Consider the following 16169-nt stretch of genomic DNA (forward strand, 5'->3'; position numbering starts at 1 on the left):
CCTTGTTCAAATGCTTGCACAATTTACATTAAATTCTGGTATATGATGATGTATCCTTAACATAAGGATGATATCAAAGAGTAATCAAGGGAACCAAGATTCTAGCGGAAAGCAAAGGAATGTAATCCAGGGACAAAGACTAGACGTGTTTCAAATGTATACTTCCATATATGTCGTTGTTAATTTTTGCATGTTATTACTCGTCATTTTTTTTATAGTAGAGAGAAAAGTGAATGTTGAATGTCACATCAGGCAAACTATGGTGATGAATTTGTTTGTTTTTACTTTAAATCAACAAAACCTTGAATTTGGTTTAACGACTTCAAAAAGATGAAGTGGAAATTGTTGTTGGTTTTATAATGTATCGAATACAAAGATTTTCGGCTTGAGGTGGGAATTTAAATAACTTTTCTGTATACAATGTGTTTAAATCAACTTAAATAAAAAATGAATGTAATAAAAATATGAATCAATAGATAAAGATTTAATTTCCCCATCTCTGATTTGTTTGTAACAAGCTTTAGATGAATTTTAAATCAGTTCCGTTTTCGTTCCGTTTCCCGTTAAGTTTCTTTAATCCCTTGCTGCTGACCTCGGTTTGTAACGTCACGCAAAGAATTTACACAGCTTTCAAAATAACATTATCGCTAAAAATTTACGAGTATTTTATAAATGAAGGATTTTGTTTCAGCTTTGTCAAGTAAATCCAATTTTCAAACATCAACATTTAAAATAAAATGATTTAAGTATTATTGTGATATCTTGGTTGATTAGTACAAAGCTGTCAGCGTTTTATTTGTTCTGACAATATTGATAATTGTTTTATACGTTTCCTAAGCATTTATGTATCAGGATGTTAACAATTAGACCAAAGATTGCAGTCTGAATATAAAATCCTCTTTATCTTGTCTTCTAATAAAAACAAATAAAAACATGTTCATTACTGACTCGTATGTTGTTTTCGTATATAATAAGGTTCTACAAATCTTTAAGTTTCTGGTTCAATATATCCCAATTCAAATTGAAATTATTTTTAAAAGAGTAATTAAAGGAACCAAGATTCCAGTGGAATTAGAAAGAATGGAATCCAGGGACAAAGACCATACATGGAAAACAGACACACACAACAAAGAATATAAAATAACCAAAATAATACATACTAAGTAACAAAAGTAAATGAGCAATTCGGCGGACTCCACTAACTGGTATGTATCCTTATCAATTAGCAGCGCCAAAAAAGAACTTTTTTCTTTTTTTTCAGAACATAAAGTGGTCTTGCAAACTGTATATTTTGTTAAAACAAAAGAGAACGATTTCGTTATCGTTAAACATGTTCCTTGTCTCAAATTTAATATTTAAAATATGTATTATTTTCATAACATAATAATTATGTTTGTTCCTAATATCAGTAATATTTTCATGCTTGTCACTTTCGATTTTTTATATTGTCAATCACACCATGGAACTTATAATGAATGGACATTTGCAGACCAAACCTATCTTATTTCCTGTTGTAAGAGAGTAATCAAGGGAACCAAAGTTTCAGCTGAAATCAAATGAAAGTAATCCAAGGACATTACGTATCAAAGACCAAACATGGAAAACACAACAAAGAACATTAAGTAACTAAAACAATACATACAAAGAAACAAAAGCAATAAAGCAACCCGGACTCCACTAAAAACTGGGAACATGGACCAGGTGCTCCGGTAGGGTAAGTGTCCTGTATACTGTATGTTGTTATTACATTTAGACCTATTCAGTTATTAGTGGTTTTGTTCAACAGAGACTTAACCAATGTGGAGCATGTTTAACATGTATTACTACGAGAACCCAGTGTTATTTGATAATGATGAACAGTTTTTCCCTTAAATTATTTATTACGATTAATGTGTCAGTTCTACCACTGTTTTGGATTTCTTTTTACATACGAAAATAAAATACTGTGTCGTTATAATTTTATTCTTACGCCCTGGCAATTTTTATGTTCTAAATGGTAGCTAAATAATCTCATACTACTGTTTTAATGGTTTTGGATGCAAGTTAATGAAAGTATGAAATATGACTTAGGTTACATTCAGGTGTATATGTTATATGAAGTATGACTCAGGTTACATTCAGGTTTATATGTTGTATGAAGTATTACTTCGGTTAAATTCAGGTTTATATATTGCATGAAATATTGCGTAGATTACATTTAGGTTTATATATTGTATGAAGTATGACTTAGGTTACGTTCAAGTTTATATGTTGTATAAAGTATGACTTAGGTTACGTTCAAGTTAATATGTTGTATGAAGTATCAATAAGGTTATATTCAGCTTTATATGTTGAATGCAGTATCACTCGGGTTACGTTCAGGTTTTTATGATGAATGAAGTATCACTCAGGTTACGTTCAGGTTTGTATGAAGTGAGACGTATGACTTAGGTTACGTTCATGTTTGTATGTTGTAAGAAGTGAGAAGTAAGACTTAGGTTACATACAGGTTTGCATGTTGTATGTACGTTGATGTGTCTTCATAGTTAAATTAAAATCAATTTAGTATAGTGTGCATTGTAGTAGAAAGTAAAATAAAACATGTTTTATGATTCGAATTCCTAATTGGTATAACATTAACACAAAACACTGTTAGTTTGCAATAAATGGATCCATTTATTAAGGTATACTCAAAACTCATTCATTTCACTCAAATATACACAAATGTAAACAAACATAACGGACACTTATTTAATATCACATTGTTTCATTCAATAAATAAATAAACAAAAAATAAATAGCGAGACTCCTAGCACAGCTAGTTGTTCCTGAGACAAAAACAAACAAAACAGAAGAAGAAAAAGATTTCCGGAATGTTCCTCCTTTTGAAGCTTCACATTTTACCGATGGTGACGATTGAAGAAAGCACTATGGACGGAAAGACCTATCTGGAATAGAAGAAAATGGTGTATAAATAATCAATCAATACAAATTTGAATGTTATGGAATTTTTCTGGACGGTCTGAAATATTATCACGAAATTTTATTATGTTTTGCAGGATATATATCAATATGAGGACAAAAATACAAAAATACTCAAAGATAAGGGAAAACGTATAAAAGTTTTGGAGAAGATAAATGTTTCAAATGAAAACATACCTATTATTCATTTTAATGCGTAAAGCAAATTTCTTAGAAGACAAGAAATTCATTTTTCTTACAGAAATAAATATGTAACAAATATGTACCATATACACCAGGGTATCAACATATAGAAAAACAACGAAACTAATTTTCTGTCGTCATTTTTTGAAAATGTTAGATACATACCAACCTATCAAATCATAACTGTGAGTCATCGGATTGTGAATCGACCAATCTGTTTTTGTTAATCAGAGTTTTGAGTAAACCAGTATCTCTCTTCCTCCTTCCACTGTTACATGAAGGGATATTAATTATTATACATATTTACATTACCCAGTAAATAAAAAGTTACTTAATGGCGGGAAATGTTTCCCTTATTTACATTGCATTAAAATGATATTCTCGATGTGTAGATAATTTTGCATCACGAATGTCTTCATTGTAGTAAAAAGAGTCATGACATTTGCAGGTATTATCTCTTTTAGGAAGATTGAAAAAAACATTTTTTCTTGTATGTTTCTGTTAAAAAAAATACTAGAGACAAATAACATGTAAATCGATCATTTAATTCCATAAGATGTTGCTGCTTGAAGCATTGTTGTTCCTTCCTTAATTAGGACTGACCAATCAAAATTGAAACATTTCAATAAATGATTACATTTAATAGATGAATATATTCTTGCGTGCTATATTTGTGGTATAAAAACATGCTTCGCGTCAATGCATTTAACACTTATGACATTGTCACAAGCTCTCCTCTATATACCTACATGCCATAAGGATCGATTCTGCCATGCCCAACTAGGCCTCTGTTACGCGATAACGCAATCAGCGCCTGTAACTCTGCAATTCTTTGGTCAGAAGAAGTCCGCTTGACAAATCTGTAAGCATGCGCAGATGTTATAGTACAGTGCTAAAGCTGCTAGTGGGCAATGGCGTCAGTTTGCAAGATAATTTTGATTTTTGCCTTTTTTTAAAGGGAACCAGACAAAAATGGTATAAACTATATATATTATTTCAAATCACTTGATGTTTTCCAAAAAAATATACTTTCACATATACGTTTTTCTTATCCCTTTTTCAAGTATCAGAAGTAAACAAATTATCTTGCAAACATATTTTTAAAGACCTGTATCAGGCATGCTACAGACGCTGCAAGAAATGTCATGAAAATAAACACTGGGTACCTACATTCTATTTATATCATATAGACCGTGAGCTATTAAAGGTCGTCCCCGCAGTAATGCCATTCTTGCCTGATAATCTGTGATTTGTTGGTCTGCCCAAGTTCTCTTATTAAACCTGTCGGTAAATTTAGTAGCAACATGCATATATATATATATGTATATTAACAAGCACAAACAAATGATTATATATATATATATATAGATAAATTCCTATTAGTCCATGGAGTATGAAAACATTTGAAATACAAAATACTTTGCCAAATTTTGTCTCTTGTGACTTGATAAAACAAAATTGACGAGCAATTTGTAAATTTAATTACAGATTTACACTACTCCTTATAAGCATTTGATTCACAGCTGAAATCCAAACTGACATGATTATACATATAACACGTGCTTACATATACTAGCGATATATTATAATGCATACCATTATACAAGTTACACCGTTTAAGTCAGTACATAAAATTACATTCCAAAACGACACAACACGTACATTTTGTGGTATTTGTTGTACCTGGCGTGTATATCAATTAAACCACACCCTACTTCATGACAACTATTGGCTAAACCCAATCGGATCAGGGCCAGGTACTCGGCGGCTTTAGCGTCCGCCAGTTGACGTTTATTACTGAAACACAGTCACGAAGATGTAACGCAACACACACACAAAGACATTACAAAACACATTAATGGTAATTTCTTAAACAATGGATAACAGACTGCAAGTTTGAAATGTTAGTGTAACTTCGTTTTGTTTTCCAATTTACGGATATATATATATATTCTTCTGAAGATAACTACTATCGAATAAGCCTTCATGTCATTTCATGTTTTAGACATTTTTCATTAATTCTTTAAGTGATATAACTTTGTCGTTCATAACTTTGGCGAGAAATCATAACTGTAGCATCTAAAGTGAAGCACTAATTAGTAATAAATTGATTTCAAATTGACAAATATGAGACCGGTAATGTAAATTCCTTCAGACAAAATCAAATAAATTGATATAAAGGAATCTTCTAAGAAAGACATTAGTACCGATTTGGTTTGTGACAATGTATTTGATTTTTTGTTCCTTCTGAGGAATGCAATGCTTTGTATTAATTGACAAATATTGAATTTCCCATCCGAAAAACAGCGGAATAGAATAAAAACAAATACTTCAAATAATTCAGATTTTAATTTAAGATAGCTTAGTATTTCTAATAATTTAATATTGAGCCTTATTCAAGACAAATTCAAAAGATGCACAAAGTCAAAAATAGAAAAAAATGTCTGCAGACAATAGTGACGTCACCTTGAATAAATAACATTCAAACCTTACAAACTGAAGGAATAGCATGTTAAAACGTCTCATTAGAAGGTTATCTCCAGGCAATAATCAAACAAAATAGTCAAAAGAAGGAAACTACATGTAACAAATGACAATAATACAGCTAAAACCGTCTGAAATTGACGGAACTATGTTGTCTTCTAGGGAAAACATATTTCTATAACATGTTTCGTACATATTGAGAAAGGTGAAAAAATAATTCGGAACAATAAGCCTGGTGTATAAAAAACCTATTCTGTATAAGTGCTATCAATATACAGATATTGACATTGATACACTGTGCCCTTATGCAATACGAATATTAGAAGAAAACACAAATATTGAAAGAAATTGAAGAAACGAATTATCAAGAATTTGTTGAAAAAGGTCATGATTAAGTAAGCTGAATCAGGGTTGTTTCTGCGAGAAATTTGAAAAAAATAAAATGAAGATTAACTTTTTTCAAATGAATTGATATGACAACGTTGAAATACTAACCGATCTAAGTCATCATCTGTGTATCGGGCTTGTACAACACATGCCAACAGTATCGTCACTGCTACCACTAGGCCGGTTGTCTTCATCATTATCTATAATAATTGTTTAGGACATTGGTAATCATTATAATCCTAAGTTAATAATCGGGATGTTTTTTCAAAGAATAAAATGATCTATTTAACAAAATGCCTTTTAAATTAATAGTTCATTTCTTACATATTTAGTATTAACTTATTATTACTAAAATTGATTCAGCAAAGTTATAAATTTGTTTATTTAGAAATGTAATTGAATAAATGAACAATGAAAATGAGAAGCTCTTCTTTCGTATTTGAATGCCAGTTTGCATTAGTATGCGTAGAAGGTTCGTTTCTTATTTCCAGTTTTAGATACTGCATTATGCCTGACCTTTATTTTCCATGGACAGGATCATTCGATTTTTATCAAAATGTCTTAAATTAAAGTAAGTTGACTAAAAAGTATAATTAATCCTACTATTAATAGAATATAAAGATTGGCTATTTCTGTCATTATCATATATCATATCTGACGGCTCAGAATTTACATTATTTCAAATTTTGACGTTAATTATTTTATTTCTCCAATGAAAATCCGCTTTAATTTAAAAGCATTTTTTATTTGGGAGGAGGATAAATAATGCAAAGAGTAATCAAGAGAACCAAGGTTATAGCGGTAATCAAAAAAATGTAATCCAGGAACAAAGACCAGACAAGTGATGAAATGGCTGTTCTTGTTATATTCAAATAAGTATGAACGCTACTTTCAAATTCTCTCTCTCTCTCTCTCTAATAAATTGTTTTAATTCGATCAAAAACCTTTTCTTGGCATAATGTAAAGAAAAAAATGAATACTGAGTAGTTCAATTTAAACACTCCAACCGAAACCGAACAAAAAATACGAAGATTACTACTCGACTCGTTTTAATTAATGATTATATATGTATTAATCTTGATATAACTTTCAGCTTCAAGCTTATTTCCTTGTATTCCATCCGTATGCTTTTCTTGGCATTTAATTTAACTGTCTATCGTCGCGCCTTTTTTTATAATAAACGAAGATTTGAGATAATCCTTTGATTTATTTCATTTCTTCCTTCTTGGAACGCTTGAAGAAAATCCACGGGCTTTTCAATGAAATTGTACCAGTATTTAAAAGTACTTGAAATTGAACTAACTGAATAAAAACCGTTTTGAGTCAGAAATTCGTAACTGTTTTGTCGTACATTTAATCCAAAGCGAGTCGTCTCAAACACGCCTTTACAAAATGAAGATTTCTTGAAATATGTTTTATTGAATTTAATCGAAAAATTCAGACATTCAATTTTTTTAAGTGTCATTTGATGCAAAACGAATGTCTCAAAACAAACATGATAGCAAATATTATGATCTTCTTGACTTGTAAATGTTGTTCTGCAATTTGTTTGTGAGATTGAACACATGACAAGTAAGCATTGCATGCGAACTTTATAAAAAGTAGAGTGCCATTTCTGTCTTAATAAAATCATTTGCATGAATTTTAATCTCAATCTAAAAAGTTTCATAGTAAAGTCATAAGATAGATAACTCTTATAAAGTGATATAGGTGAAGTTAACAGTTTCCATTAAAAATAATCTTTACAGTTTGAACATGATTTATAGATCAGGACAGGATGGGGTTCTTTAAACATGAAGAACACGTAACCTAAACTCTTACAATTGCGCACAGGTTCTTGATGATGTATACAAAACAAGGATTTCAAATATTTTTGGTTACTATTACATTTACCAAATTCTTCTAAATCAATGTAATTAATCAGAACAAGCCAATTATGTTTTTTATATAAATAATCATAAAATGCTTACCTTTGGTATTCTTCAAACAATTCCTTGTCAATAGTGAATGGAAGAAAACTATGATTTTTCAACTTTTATAGAAAAGTTCCAATAAATTAGTGACGTAATAACATCATTAGCAAAGCAGCGTTTGGAGGCGACACAAGGCGTCAACTATCCAATCGAACATCGCTTCTTAAGTAGATTCTTAAGATTTGTAAAAGTGAAAAATCGAACGTTCTGAGCGAACCTATCTGTCCATTACGTGACTGTGGATGGGGTTTAATAGCTTCTGTCTGTCAAATCTGTCACGTTTTAGGACAGTCTGGAGTGTGCCACTAGAATTCAAACTAAACATCTACGTTTTATGACCTATCCCAAGTAATATGCCTTCGTGTACCTATGTATATTTAGATCTTTTGGTGTTCTTGGGTCATCTTTAATACTAGTTTATTTTACATTTGATTGCGTCAATATGATAAAGACGTTGTTCAATTTCCTCAGTCATTCAAATTTTATAATGGTGGATTCAACAGAAACTAACTTCGTATAGAAACTATAGGGTTCAACTGATTGTAGAGCTTTGTATCACAGTTACGTAAACATACTTTATTACCCGGTTTCATACCCAAAAATTACTTTTTTTTTTTAAATAATTCATTATTTTGACAATCATTTTGCATTGACAAAATGTTTCAATAATTGGTGCAACCCAGTTGAAGTTGGATGTTTGGATAAAAGAGACAGTTGAAGTTAATCGACGATTTTGTTTTAAGATTATCATGTCGACTCACTGTTCTTGATGTATGGTTCGTGCATTTACTGTTAATATCTCAGTCCAGTTAAAACTTTGATGCATAACGGTAAAATAAATGAAGGGAATGGAATTAGTTAATTACATGTCGGTCCAAAGCTCAATAGAACTTAGGTTTATTATTATGTATTTCATGCCGACTCTTAATAAAACTCATTTATTTATTTATCTATTTATTTTTAAAGAAATGGATCGTACAGTGATCGTATAAGGTGTAGATGTACGCAATGTTTTAGATTTTGGCCCTTTTTGAGTGTTGCTTCTTAATCTGATCCCACTCCCGGTCACACATCTTGTTGCATGGTTTGAAAGCGTGTTTTGGGGGTTAAAGGCATGCGCCATGACATAGAAAGTAATGGTGTATGAAAAATGTCACGTTAGTTAAATTCCCATCTTGAAAGAGGTAAAAAACATTCAATGATTTATGAAGAGATCGTTCAACCTACTTTAATTAAGTACTATTCCCCATAACAATCAGGAAAGGGCTGATAAATTTTGTGTAAATGTTACATGCCAATTGACGTATAGTCATTGTTTTTATAAGAAATGCCAATCTAGCTAGTTCCTTATGTAATATCCCCGTTAAACAAATGGTAAAAACTGGTTTTACGTTTAAGGGAGCACAAATTTCCTTTATGATACTAGTTTTCTTAAAAAAAAAAACTAGAATGTTTAAACCTTGTTGCTGGCTTTGCCTGATTCATATATGGAGCAGAAATCGTTAAGAACCAAGTGCTAACTTTGTGCACTTATTTTGGGCGTAAAATCATTTTATATTAAGATTATAATTGGTTAACTAGTATTTTAGTTTAGGTCCTCAAGTTTAATAAACGTTTTCCTATTTGAGAAGTTCCTTGTTGAATTCATTCTACGTCATCTAACAGAGGACTTTTACTCCTAAACTATGCAAGTTTTTTTTTTATGAATGTTAGGGAATCTTGTTTTCTATGTGTTTTTGTTATGTCTCTGATGCTTGTGGTGATATAATGTTACTTATACTATAGTGTAATGTCTTATTGTTTACTCAATTACTTTAATTATTGTAGTTGATTATATAAATGCTCTTTTTGGGTCTTGTAATTTGGAAATTGAAATATTCTTATTCTTATTTATAATTGTTATAGGATGGGTGAAATTCGAAATGTTTAAAATCTGAAGAATCTCTATTAAGTATAGTTCTTTCTAAAATCAAGGCAGGGGTGTGTTTCAATATAAATAAAGATAATCAACAAAAATGTAGAAACATATTTGTTATGTCCTAAAACAACTCTTCTTATTTTCATGTCCTTGGATCTGCTACTTTTCCTGAAATATTTTTTGACTGGTTATAGTGACCATGTGCCCAGTGTTTTGTGTGAGTTGCTTATTTACTTTTGTTTCTATGTATGTGCTAGTTTATGTCATGTTCCTTGTTTGTGTGTCTGTTTTCCATGTCTAGTCATTATTCTTGGATTATATTTTTTTGAATTCCGCTCGGATCTTGGTTTCCTCGATTTTTCTTTAACCACATTTTAATATACAATATATCACCGAGTGATCAACCATGTTCTCAATATGTATTTAATGTAAATGATTTATATTTCCTTTGTTATATGTGCACAATTTAAATATCAACACTGAGTTAACAACGAGTAGATAGCCTCTCGATATATTCATACAGTTATCTTGAAACGAAATCGAAGATCATTTGACCTTTCTGTACTTTTATATTTTCCTTTGAAATGACACAATGACACGAACGAGAAGGAAACAATCACTTCATAGTGTACTTCACAAATTTGAAATTTTGTTTCCGTATTAAGTAGTAAGTTCAATTCTCTTCATTTAATCGTTCCCTATCATATATATTTTGGTACATTTTGGCGTCAAGGAATCTGTAGTAGTAGATTGTGACCAGGACAAGGCCGTTATTTTCGGTAAACGTGCCATAATGTTACAACTGAAATATAGAAATTGTACACTTTTTCTTTACATTTTAACTTTAGTAAAAACAGAATAATAACTAGTAACACAATGTTTCCGTTGTGTATATAGTTATATTTGGTGATCATGATCCTATGTTTTCTTCCCTTGTATATAGTTATATTTGGTGATCATGATCCGATGTTTTCTTCCCTTGTATATAGTTATATTTGGTGATCATGATCCTATGTTTTCTTCCCTTGTATTTTAACTTGTATAGAGTTATATTTAGTGATCATGATCCTAATATGTTTTCTTCCCTTGTATTTTAACTTATATTTGGTGATCATGATCCTATGTTTTCTTCCCTTGTATATAGTTATATTTGGTGATCATGATCCGATGTTTTCTTCCCTTGTATATAGTTATATTTGGTGATCATGATCCTATGTTTTCTTCCCTTGTATTTTAACTTGTATAGAGTTATATTTAGTGATCATGATCCTAATATGTTTTCTTCCCTTGTATTTTAACTTATATTTGGTGATCATGATCCTATGTTTTCTTCCCTTGTATATAGTTATATTTGGTGATCATGATCCGATGTTTTCTTCCCTTGTATATAGTTATATTTGGTGATCATGATCCTATGTTTTCTTCCCTTGTATATAGTTATATTTAGTGATCATGATCCTAATATGTTTTCTTCCCTTGTATTTTAACTTAAATTTGGTGATCATGATCCGATGTTTTCTGCTGTTTGTATATTAACATGTATTTGGTAATCGTGATACTATGTTTTCTTCTCCTGCATTTTTAGTTATATTTTGTGGTTATGATCCTATATTTTCTTCCCTTGTATACAAAGTTATATTTCCTGACCATGATCCTATGTTTTCTTCCCTTGTATTTTAAGTTATATTTTGTGATCATGATCCTGTGTTTTCTTCCATTGTATTTTAAGTTATATTTGGTGATCATGATCCTGTGTTTTCTTCCATTGTATTTTACGTTATATTTGGTGATCATGATCCTGTGTTTTCTTCCATTGTATTTTAAGTTATATTTAGTGATCATGATCCTGTGTTTTCTTCCCTTGTATTCTAAGTTATATTTGGTGATCATGATCCTGTGTTTTCTTCCCTTGTATTCTAAGTTATATTTGGTGATCATGACCCTATGTTTTCTGCTATTTGTATATTAACATGTATTTGGTGATCATGATCCTATGTTTTATTCCCTTGTATATAAAATTATATTTGGTGATAATGATCCTGTCTTTTCTTTCTCGTTTGTATTGATTTTCATTAACATATATATTCGTTCAAAAATATTTTCTGTCCAAAATATCATAAAAATACTTTTTGTATTCAAATCACTTCAATTTATTTAATTTCATCTTTTTGCGTTTGTTGATTAATGTTATTTTTGTTATAGCATTTATCTTATAGAATTTGTTTCCTATTATATATAGTTATATTTTATTTTCAGTAAACAAGATTTTAGTTTAATTGATAAAGCGCCTCCACGTCGAATAAACTGCGTCAAAAGTCCGATTTGGAAAAAGGTCATCAAATTAATTATTAAAGATGCTTACGGTAAAACTATACTTAAAAACTGTCGTTGTTATATCAAAAATATTCAAAATTACCTCAAAGGTTATATATAAATAAAACCTTTGTATCTTTAACATACAGCAATTTAAAGAATGGACGTCTGTTATGTGTTTAAAATACGATCAATTTTGTCCTCGCCTTTTAAGAAAATGATAATGCAATCGATGCCATAACGCATGAGTTTATGAAGTGTGATTGTTCCTTATCATGGATTGTTGATAAAGACTTTATTCTGTCAAGATTAGTAAAGATCTTAAATGCCTATAGTTAAGGGATTACCAGTGGTTATCTGTTTGACAAACACATCCATATGGTATGTACTAAAGCAGATACTGCTAATAACGTCTAAAATAATGTCTTCATTTAGTTATTGTTCTTTTTATCCGAGTAAGTATTACTACCTAAAGGCCTGGACTGAGTGTTTTGTCTACATGCTGAAATCTCCTGTAATTAAGATCTCCTTTTTTTAGCTCACCTTGCCAAATGCCAAGTGAACTTATGCAATCACATGGTGTATGTCGTCGTCGTCGTGGACAAATTTTTGAAAATCTTCTCCTCTGAAACTACTAGACCTTCAGGATGTAAACTTTGCATGATTGTTCCTTAGAGTATTAAGCACAAAATGACCATTGGGATTTATGATCAGTGAAAAAGATGGCCGCCGTTACTACAAATAGAACATAGGGGTCTTGCAAATAACTCATAAACCGTTGCCTTTAGCAAAATTCTGGCAAACGTTAATATTGTTCAGCATCAAGAGACGGGCCTATGCCGACATTCACAAAACGATTCGTCAACTGGTGTGGGAGTTATGGCCCCTGAAACAGGATCATAAAAATGCTATTAAAAGCATTTCCTGCATTTGACAATTCAATTAATTTTATCTTAGCATGTCTCATTCTTCAAGTTCTCAAATTAAATGGTAAACCAGGTAAGCAATTCAGACTCTCTTCAGACTCTAGTTTTCTTATACATGGTTTAACTTAACAATCACATTATAATCGTAAAAACTATATTTATATGATATGTAGCTGTCATTTTGTATTCCTTCTTCCAAATGACTTTGGGTTGCTGATGGTTCTATGTGTTCTATTTATTCATGGTGCTACAGATAGATTCTTCCTGACTTATCTTACTTAGGCCACGCCAGCACATTTTTCAGTTCGTTAAACAACTATAGAAACATTATAGAAAATGATAGAAAGAATTAGGCCATTCAATAGAAAAGGGAACAGATATGATGAAACGTAACAAATGCACCATGTATAAACTCTATAAAAATAATTATGTACAACTTTAAAAATCTTCTTCTAAAAAATTACAGAGATCACCTGAAGACTAAATCTAGCAATAATAGATCTCGTACATCTTTTCGCACTAGAAGATATTTGGTCGTAACAATTCTTAACTTTGTTATAAACTATGTTCAAGGTATCTTTGGTACATCTTGATCATACTTTATAACAAAGTTAGGATTTGTTACGGCCAACATATCATAAAGATATCTGAAAGCATTATTAAATTCAGGCTTTAAGCAACATATCGTGTTTCGAAGATCTTTAGCAATAACATTAGAGAAACAAGTCGGCTTTGAGAGGAGCACAAATATTCCTCATTGGAATACCAACAACCTGTCTGTACAGAATGTTATCAAATCGATATAAATTCTGTCAATTAAAAAATTCAAATCATTGATCATAACTAAATATGTCCAAATATTGCATTAATCCCATCTTAAATCAGTAAATATGCACAGGAGACACTACAAGAAATTAATTTTTCCCACAAGTCTATTACTGACATCAAATATGTAAATTGATCTTTAATATTTTGAATAAGATCTTCGTATGTCTTTGTTCAATACCGAAATTTTACTTTTTTCTTATTTACAACTACAGTTTTCTGTATTTGATTTTACTATCAAATACAATTGCAATCGTAAACTGCAAATTCAAGATCATTTTTTCATCACAATTGAAACACATACAATCCATGTCTATCCTGCAAACTAATGAATGTGTGACAGGGCGCATTAATTGCATTTTTTACTTTTTATTTCACTTCGTCATGTTAAATTACATTTGCGTGTAAACATTTCATTTTGATGGCAGTTTAATTGTAGACTTGGTTATTGAAGGTGTGTTTGATTTCGGAGTTCATCGGAGCACGTTTCCATTATTACTGCTCTACAGTTTTGGTTAGTATGTCTTTGAAGTTGTCATACATGTATATTGTACATGTAGTTTTATATACTTTGTGAGATTCACTTTTAGGTAGTAATTATTTACCTTTAGTTTCATTCCTTTACTACTGAATGTTCTCTTTACTTTCATTTCTTTACTGCTGAATGTTAGTATGTGAGAATAGTATTTTCGAGCATTTTGTAGAAAGGGTAAATTTGTAATTATTGTGGTAATAACCATACATTCATCGTAATCTTATATGTTGTATTAGTACTTTATGTCGTTTATTTCAGTTTGTTAACATTTTGAGTCAATTCTGCATTTCAGTTTTGTTACTATTTTCTTTGACAATGAAGCCAATCTGTTGTAGGTCAATCTAGTATTTGTCATGGAAAGTAAACATATTCTATTACTTTTGCGTATGTTGTTGGTGTCACATTCTACTGAACTGGAGCTGGTTATGAAAACTGAAATGTTGCTATTAGAATGTGGGGTTATCAAAAGTAATATAGATATTAAAATGTTCGAAAATGGTTGTTGTTTAAGGATAACAAAAAAACTTTGAAAGATACCATTAGATATGTAGAGTAAGCACTATTCGATCATAAGAACGGTCATTTTCATATGTGGACGGTTTACAATAATAAATGCTTGCATTGCTTCCCATTTCACCAAACACATCTTTGTTGTTTCTTTGCATATTTAGATAATACAAAATTTTCTGGAAAGATCAGTTTTTGCCACAGATGACGTCATATTTTTCACTACTTCATGATAGATCAAAGCGTACAACAGTATCACAAAGTATTCCCTTTGATGTGCATGGACATTTCTAAAAATGGACAGAAACAGATTTGAAGAAAAAATGTTAAGACATTATTTTAAAAAGTTGTGCGAACAGTTTTTTTTTGAAAGGGGACTTTTATTAACCGTATTTACAACTTATTATGTATCCACAATGTCATTTTATATAAAATGCTCAATCAGTCTTTTTTGTTTTAAGCCTTTTTGTCCACATTTTAATTATGTCATAAATCTAATTTTCTCGACATTGGCCATTGGCTTCTGTGTTGCATACGGCTGTAAAAATATAATGACGAAGAGTACATTTACGCCTAAAGGACTGTTTAAATATTCAGAATATGACGATTATTTAAAAAAAAATATTAAGTTTTATGTCGAATGGTAGATAAATACACACGTATGTTGTGATTTCACGTTGTTTGTTCCCCGTTTTCTGCTACCTAATCTTAATCGAAAGCTTTTATCGCAAGTTTTGAGTGAACCAATAACTATAACATTTAGAATTTTACATGGATATCTGTTGCAGATAGCATATTCATAGAAATTATAGTACTTGGTTGAACATGTATCTTAGCGCAGCTTTTTGTCTATGTCTAACCAAAATGTCACTATACCTAAAATTTGTATATTTTATTTATTCGCGCGTATATCATGCGAAAATGGAATGAATGGCTCGAACAGGCAATTGGTGTTGAGTCGATTACCTCGTATATTTAAAGATGTATCCATCCATCATTCTTGATTTTATCAGACCTATAATTACAGGTCTATGATTTTATCATTTCGATTTTTCTTTGGCTCAAATTTGTTATATATGTATAAAAATCGGAATAGTCATGTAATATTCCTGCAATCATGTTAAATTATATAGAGTGAAAGAGTGATCAAGTGAACC

At 30.6% G+C, this 16169-nt stretch overlaps 1 protein-coding gene across 1 annotated transcript; it reads right to left on the reverse strand.

The window, feature by feature from the left end:
* Positions 1-2631: 2631 nt before the first annotated feature.
* On the reverse strand, positions 2632-8109 carry LOC148608884 (uncharacterized). Its single transcript, XM_088541318.1, has 6 exons — positions 7986-8109; positions 6124-6215; positions 4807-4941; positions 4315-4425; positions 3310-3412; positions 2632-2927 (listed from the first exon to the last, which is right to left on the reverse strand). Exons 2-5 carry the CDS (start codon positions 6210-6212, stop codon positions 3322-3324), a joined length of 426 nt encoding a protein of 141 aa, XP_088397444.1. The 5' UTR covers positions 6213-6215; positions 7986-8109; the 3' UTR covers positions 2632-2927; positions 3310-3321.
* Between the last annotated feature and the right edge of the window lie 8060 nt (positions 8110-16169).

The sequence above is a fragment of the Perna viridis genome, chromosome 8, assembly GCF_037379345.1.
Source record: "Perna viridis isolate PV_CMFRI_1.1 ecotype Kerala chromosome 8, ASM3737934v1, whole genome shotgun sequence".
In the NCBI taxonomy this organism is placed as follows: Eukaryota; Metazoa; Mollusca; class Bivalvia; order Mytilida; family Mytilidae; genus Perna; species Perna viridis.

Excerpts from the sequence above, each read along its gene's own strand:
- LOC148608884 (XM_088541318.1), bottom strand. The coding sequence starts at position 6,212 with ATGATGAAGACAACCGGCCTAGTGGTAGCAGTGACGATACTGTTGGCA. Across the intron at positions 4,942-6,123 it reads ACAGATGATGACTTAGATCG|TAATAAACGTCAACTGGCGG; the intron begins GTTAGTATTTCA and ends ACTGTGTTTCAG. Across the intron at positions 3,413-4,314 it reads CTATATGATATAAATAGAAT|TGGAAGGAGGAAGAGAGATA; the intron begins GTAGGTACCCAG and ends TTCATGTAACAG.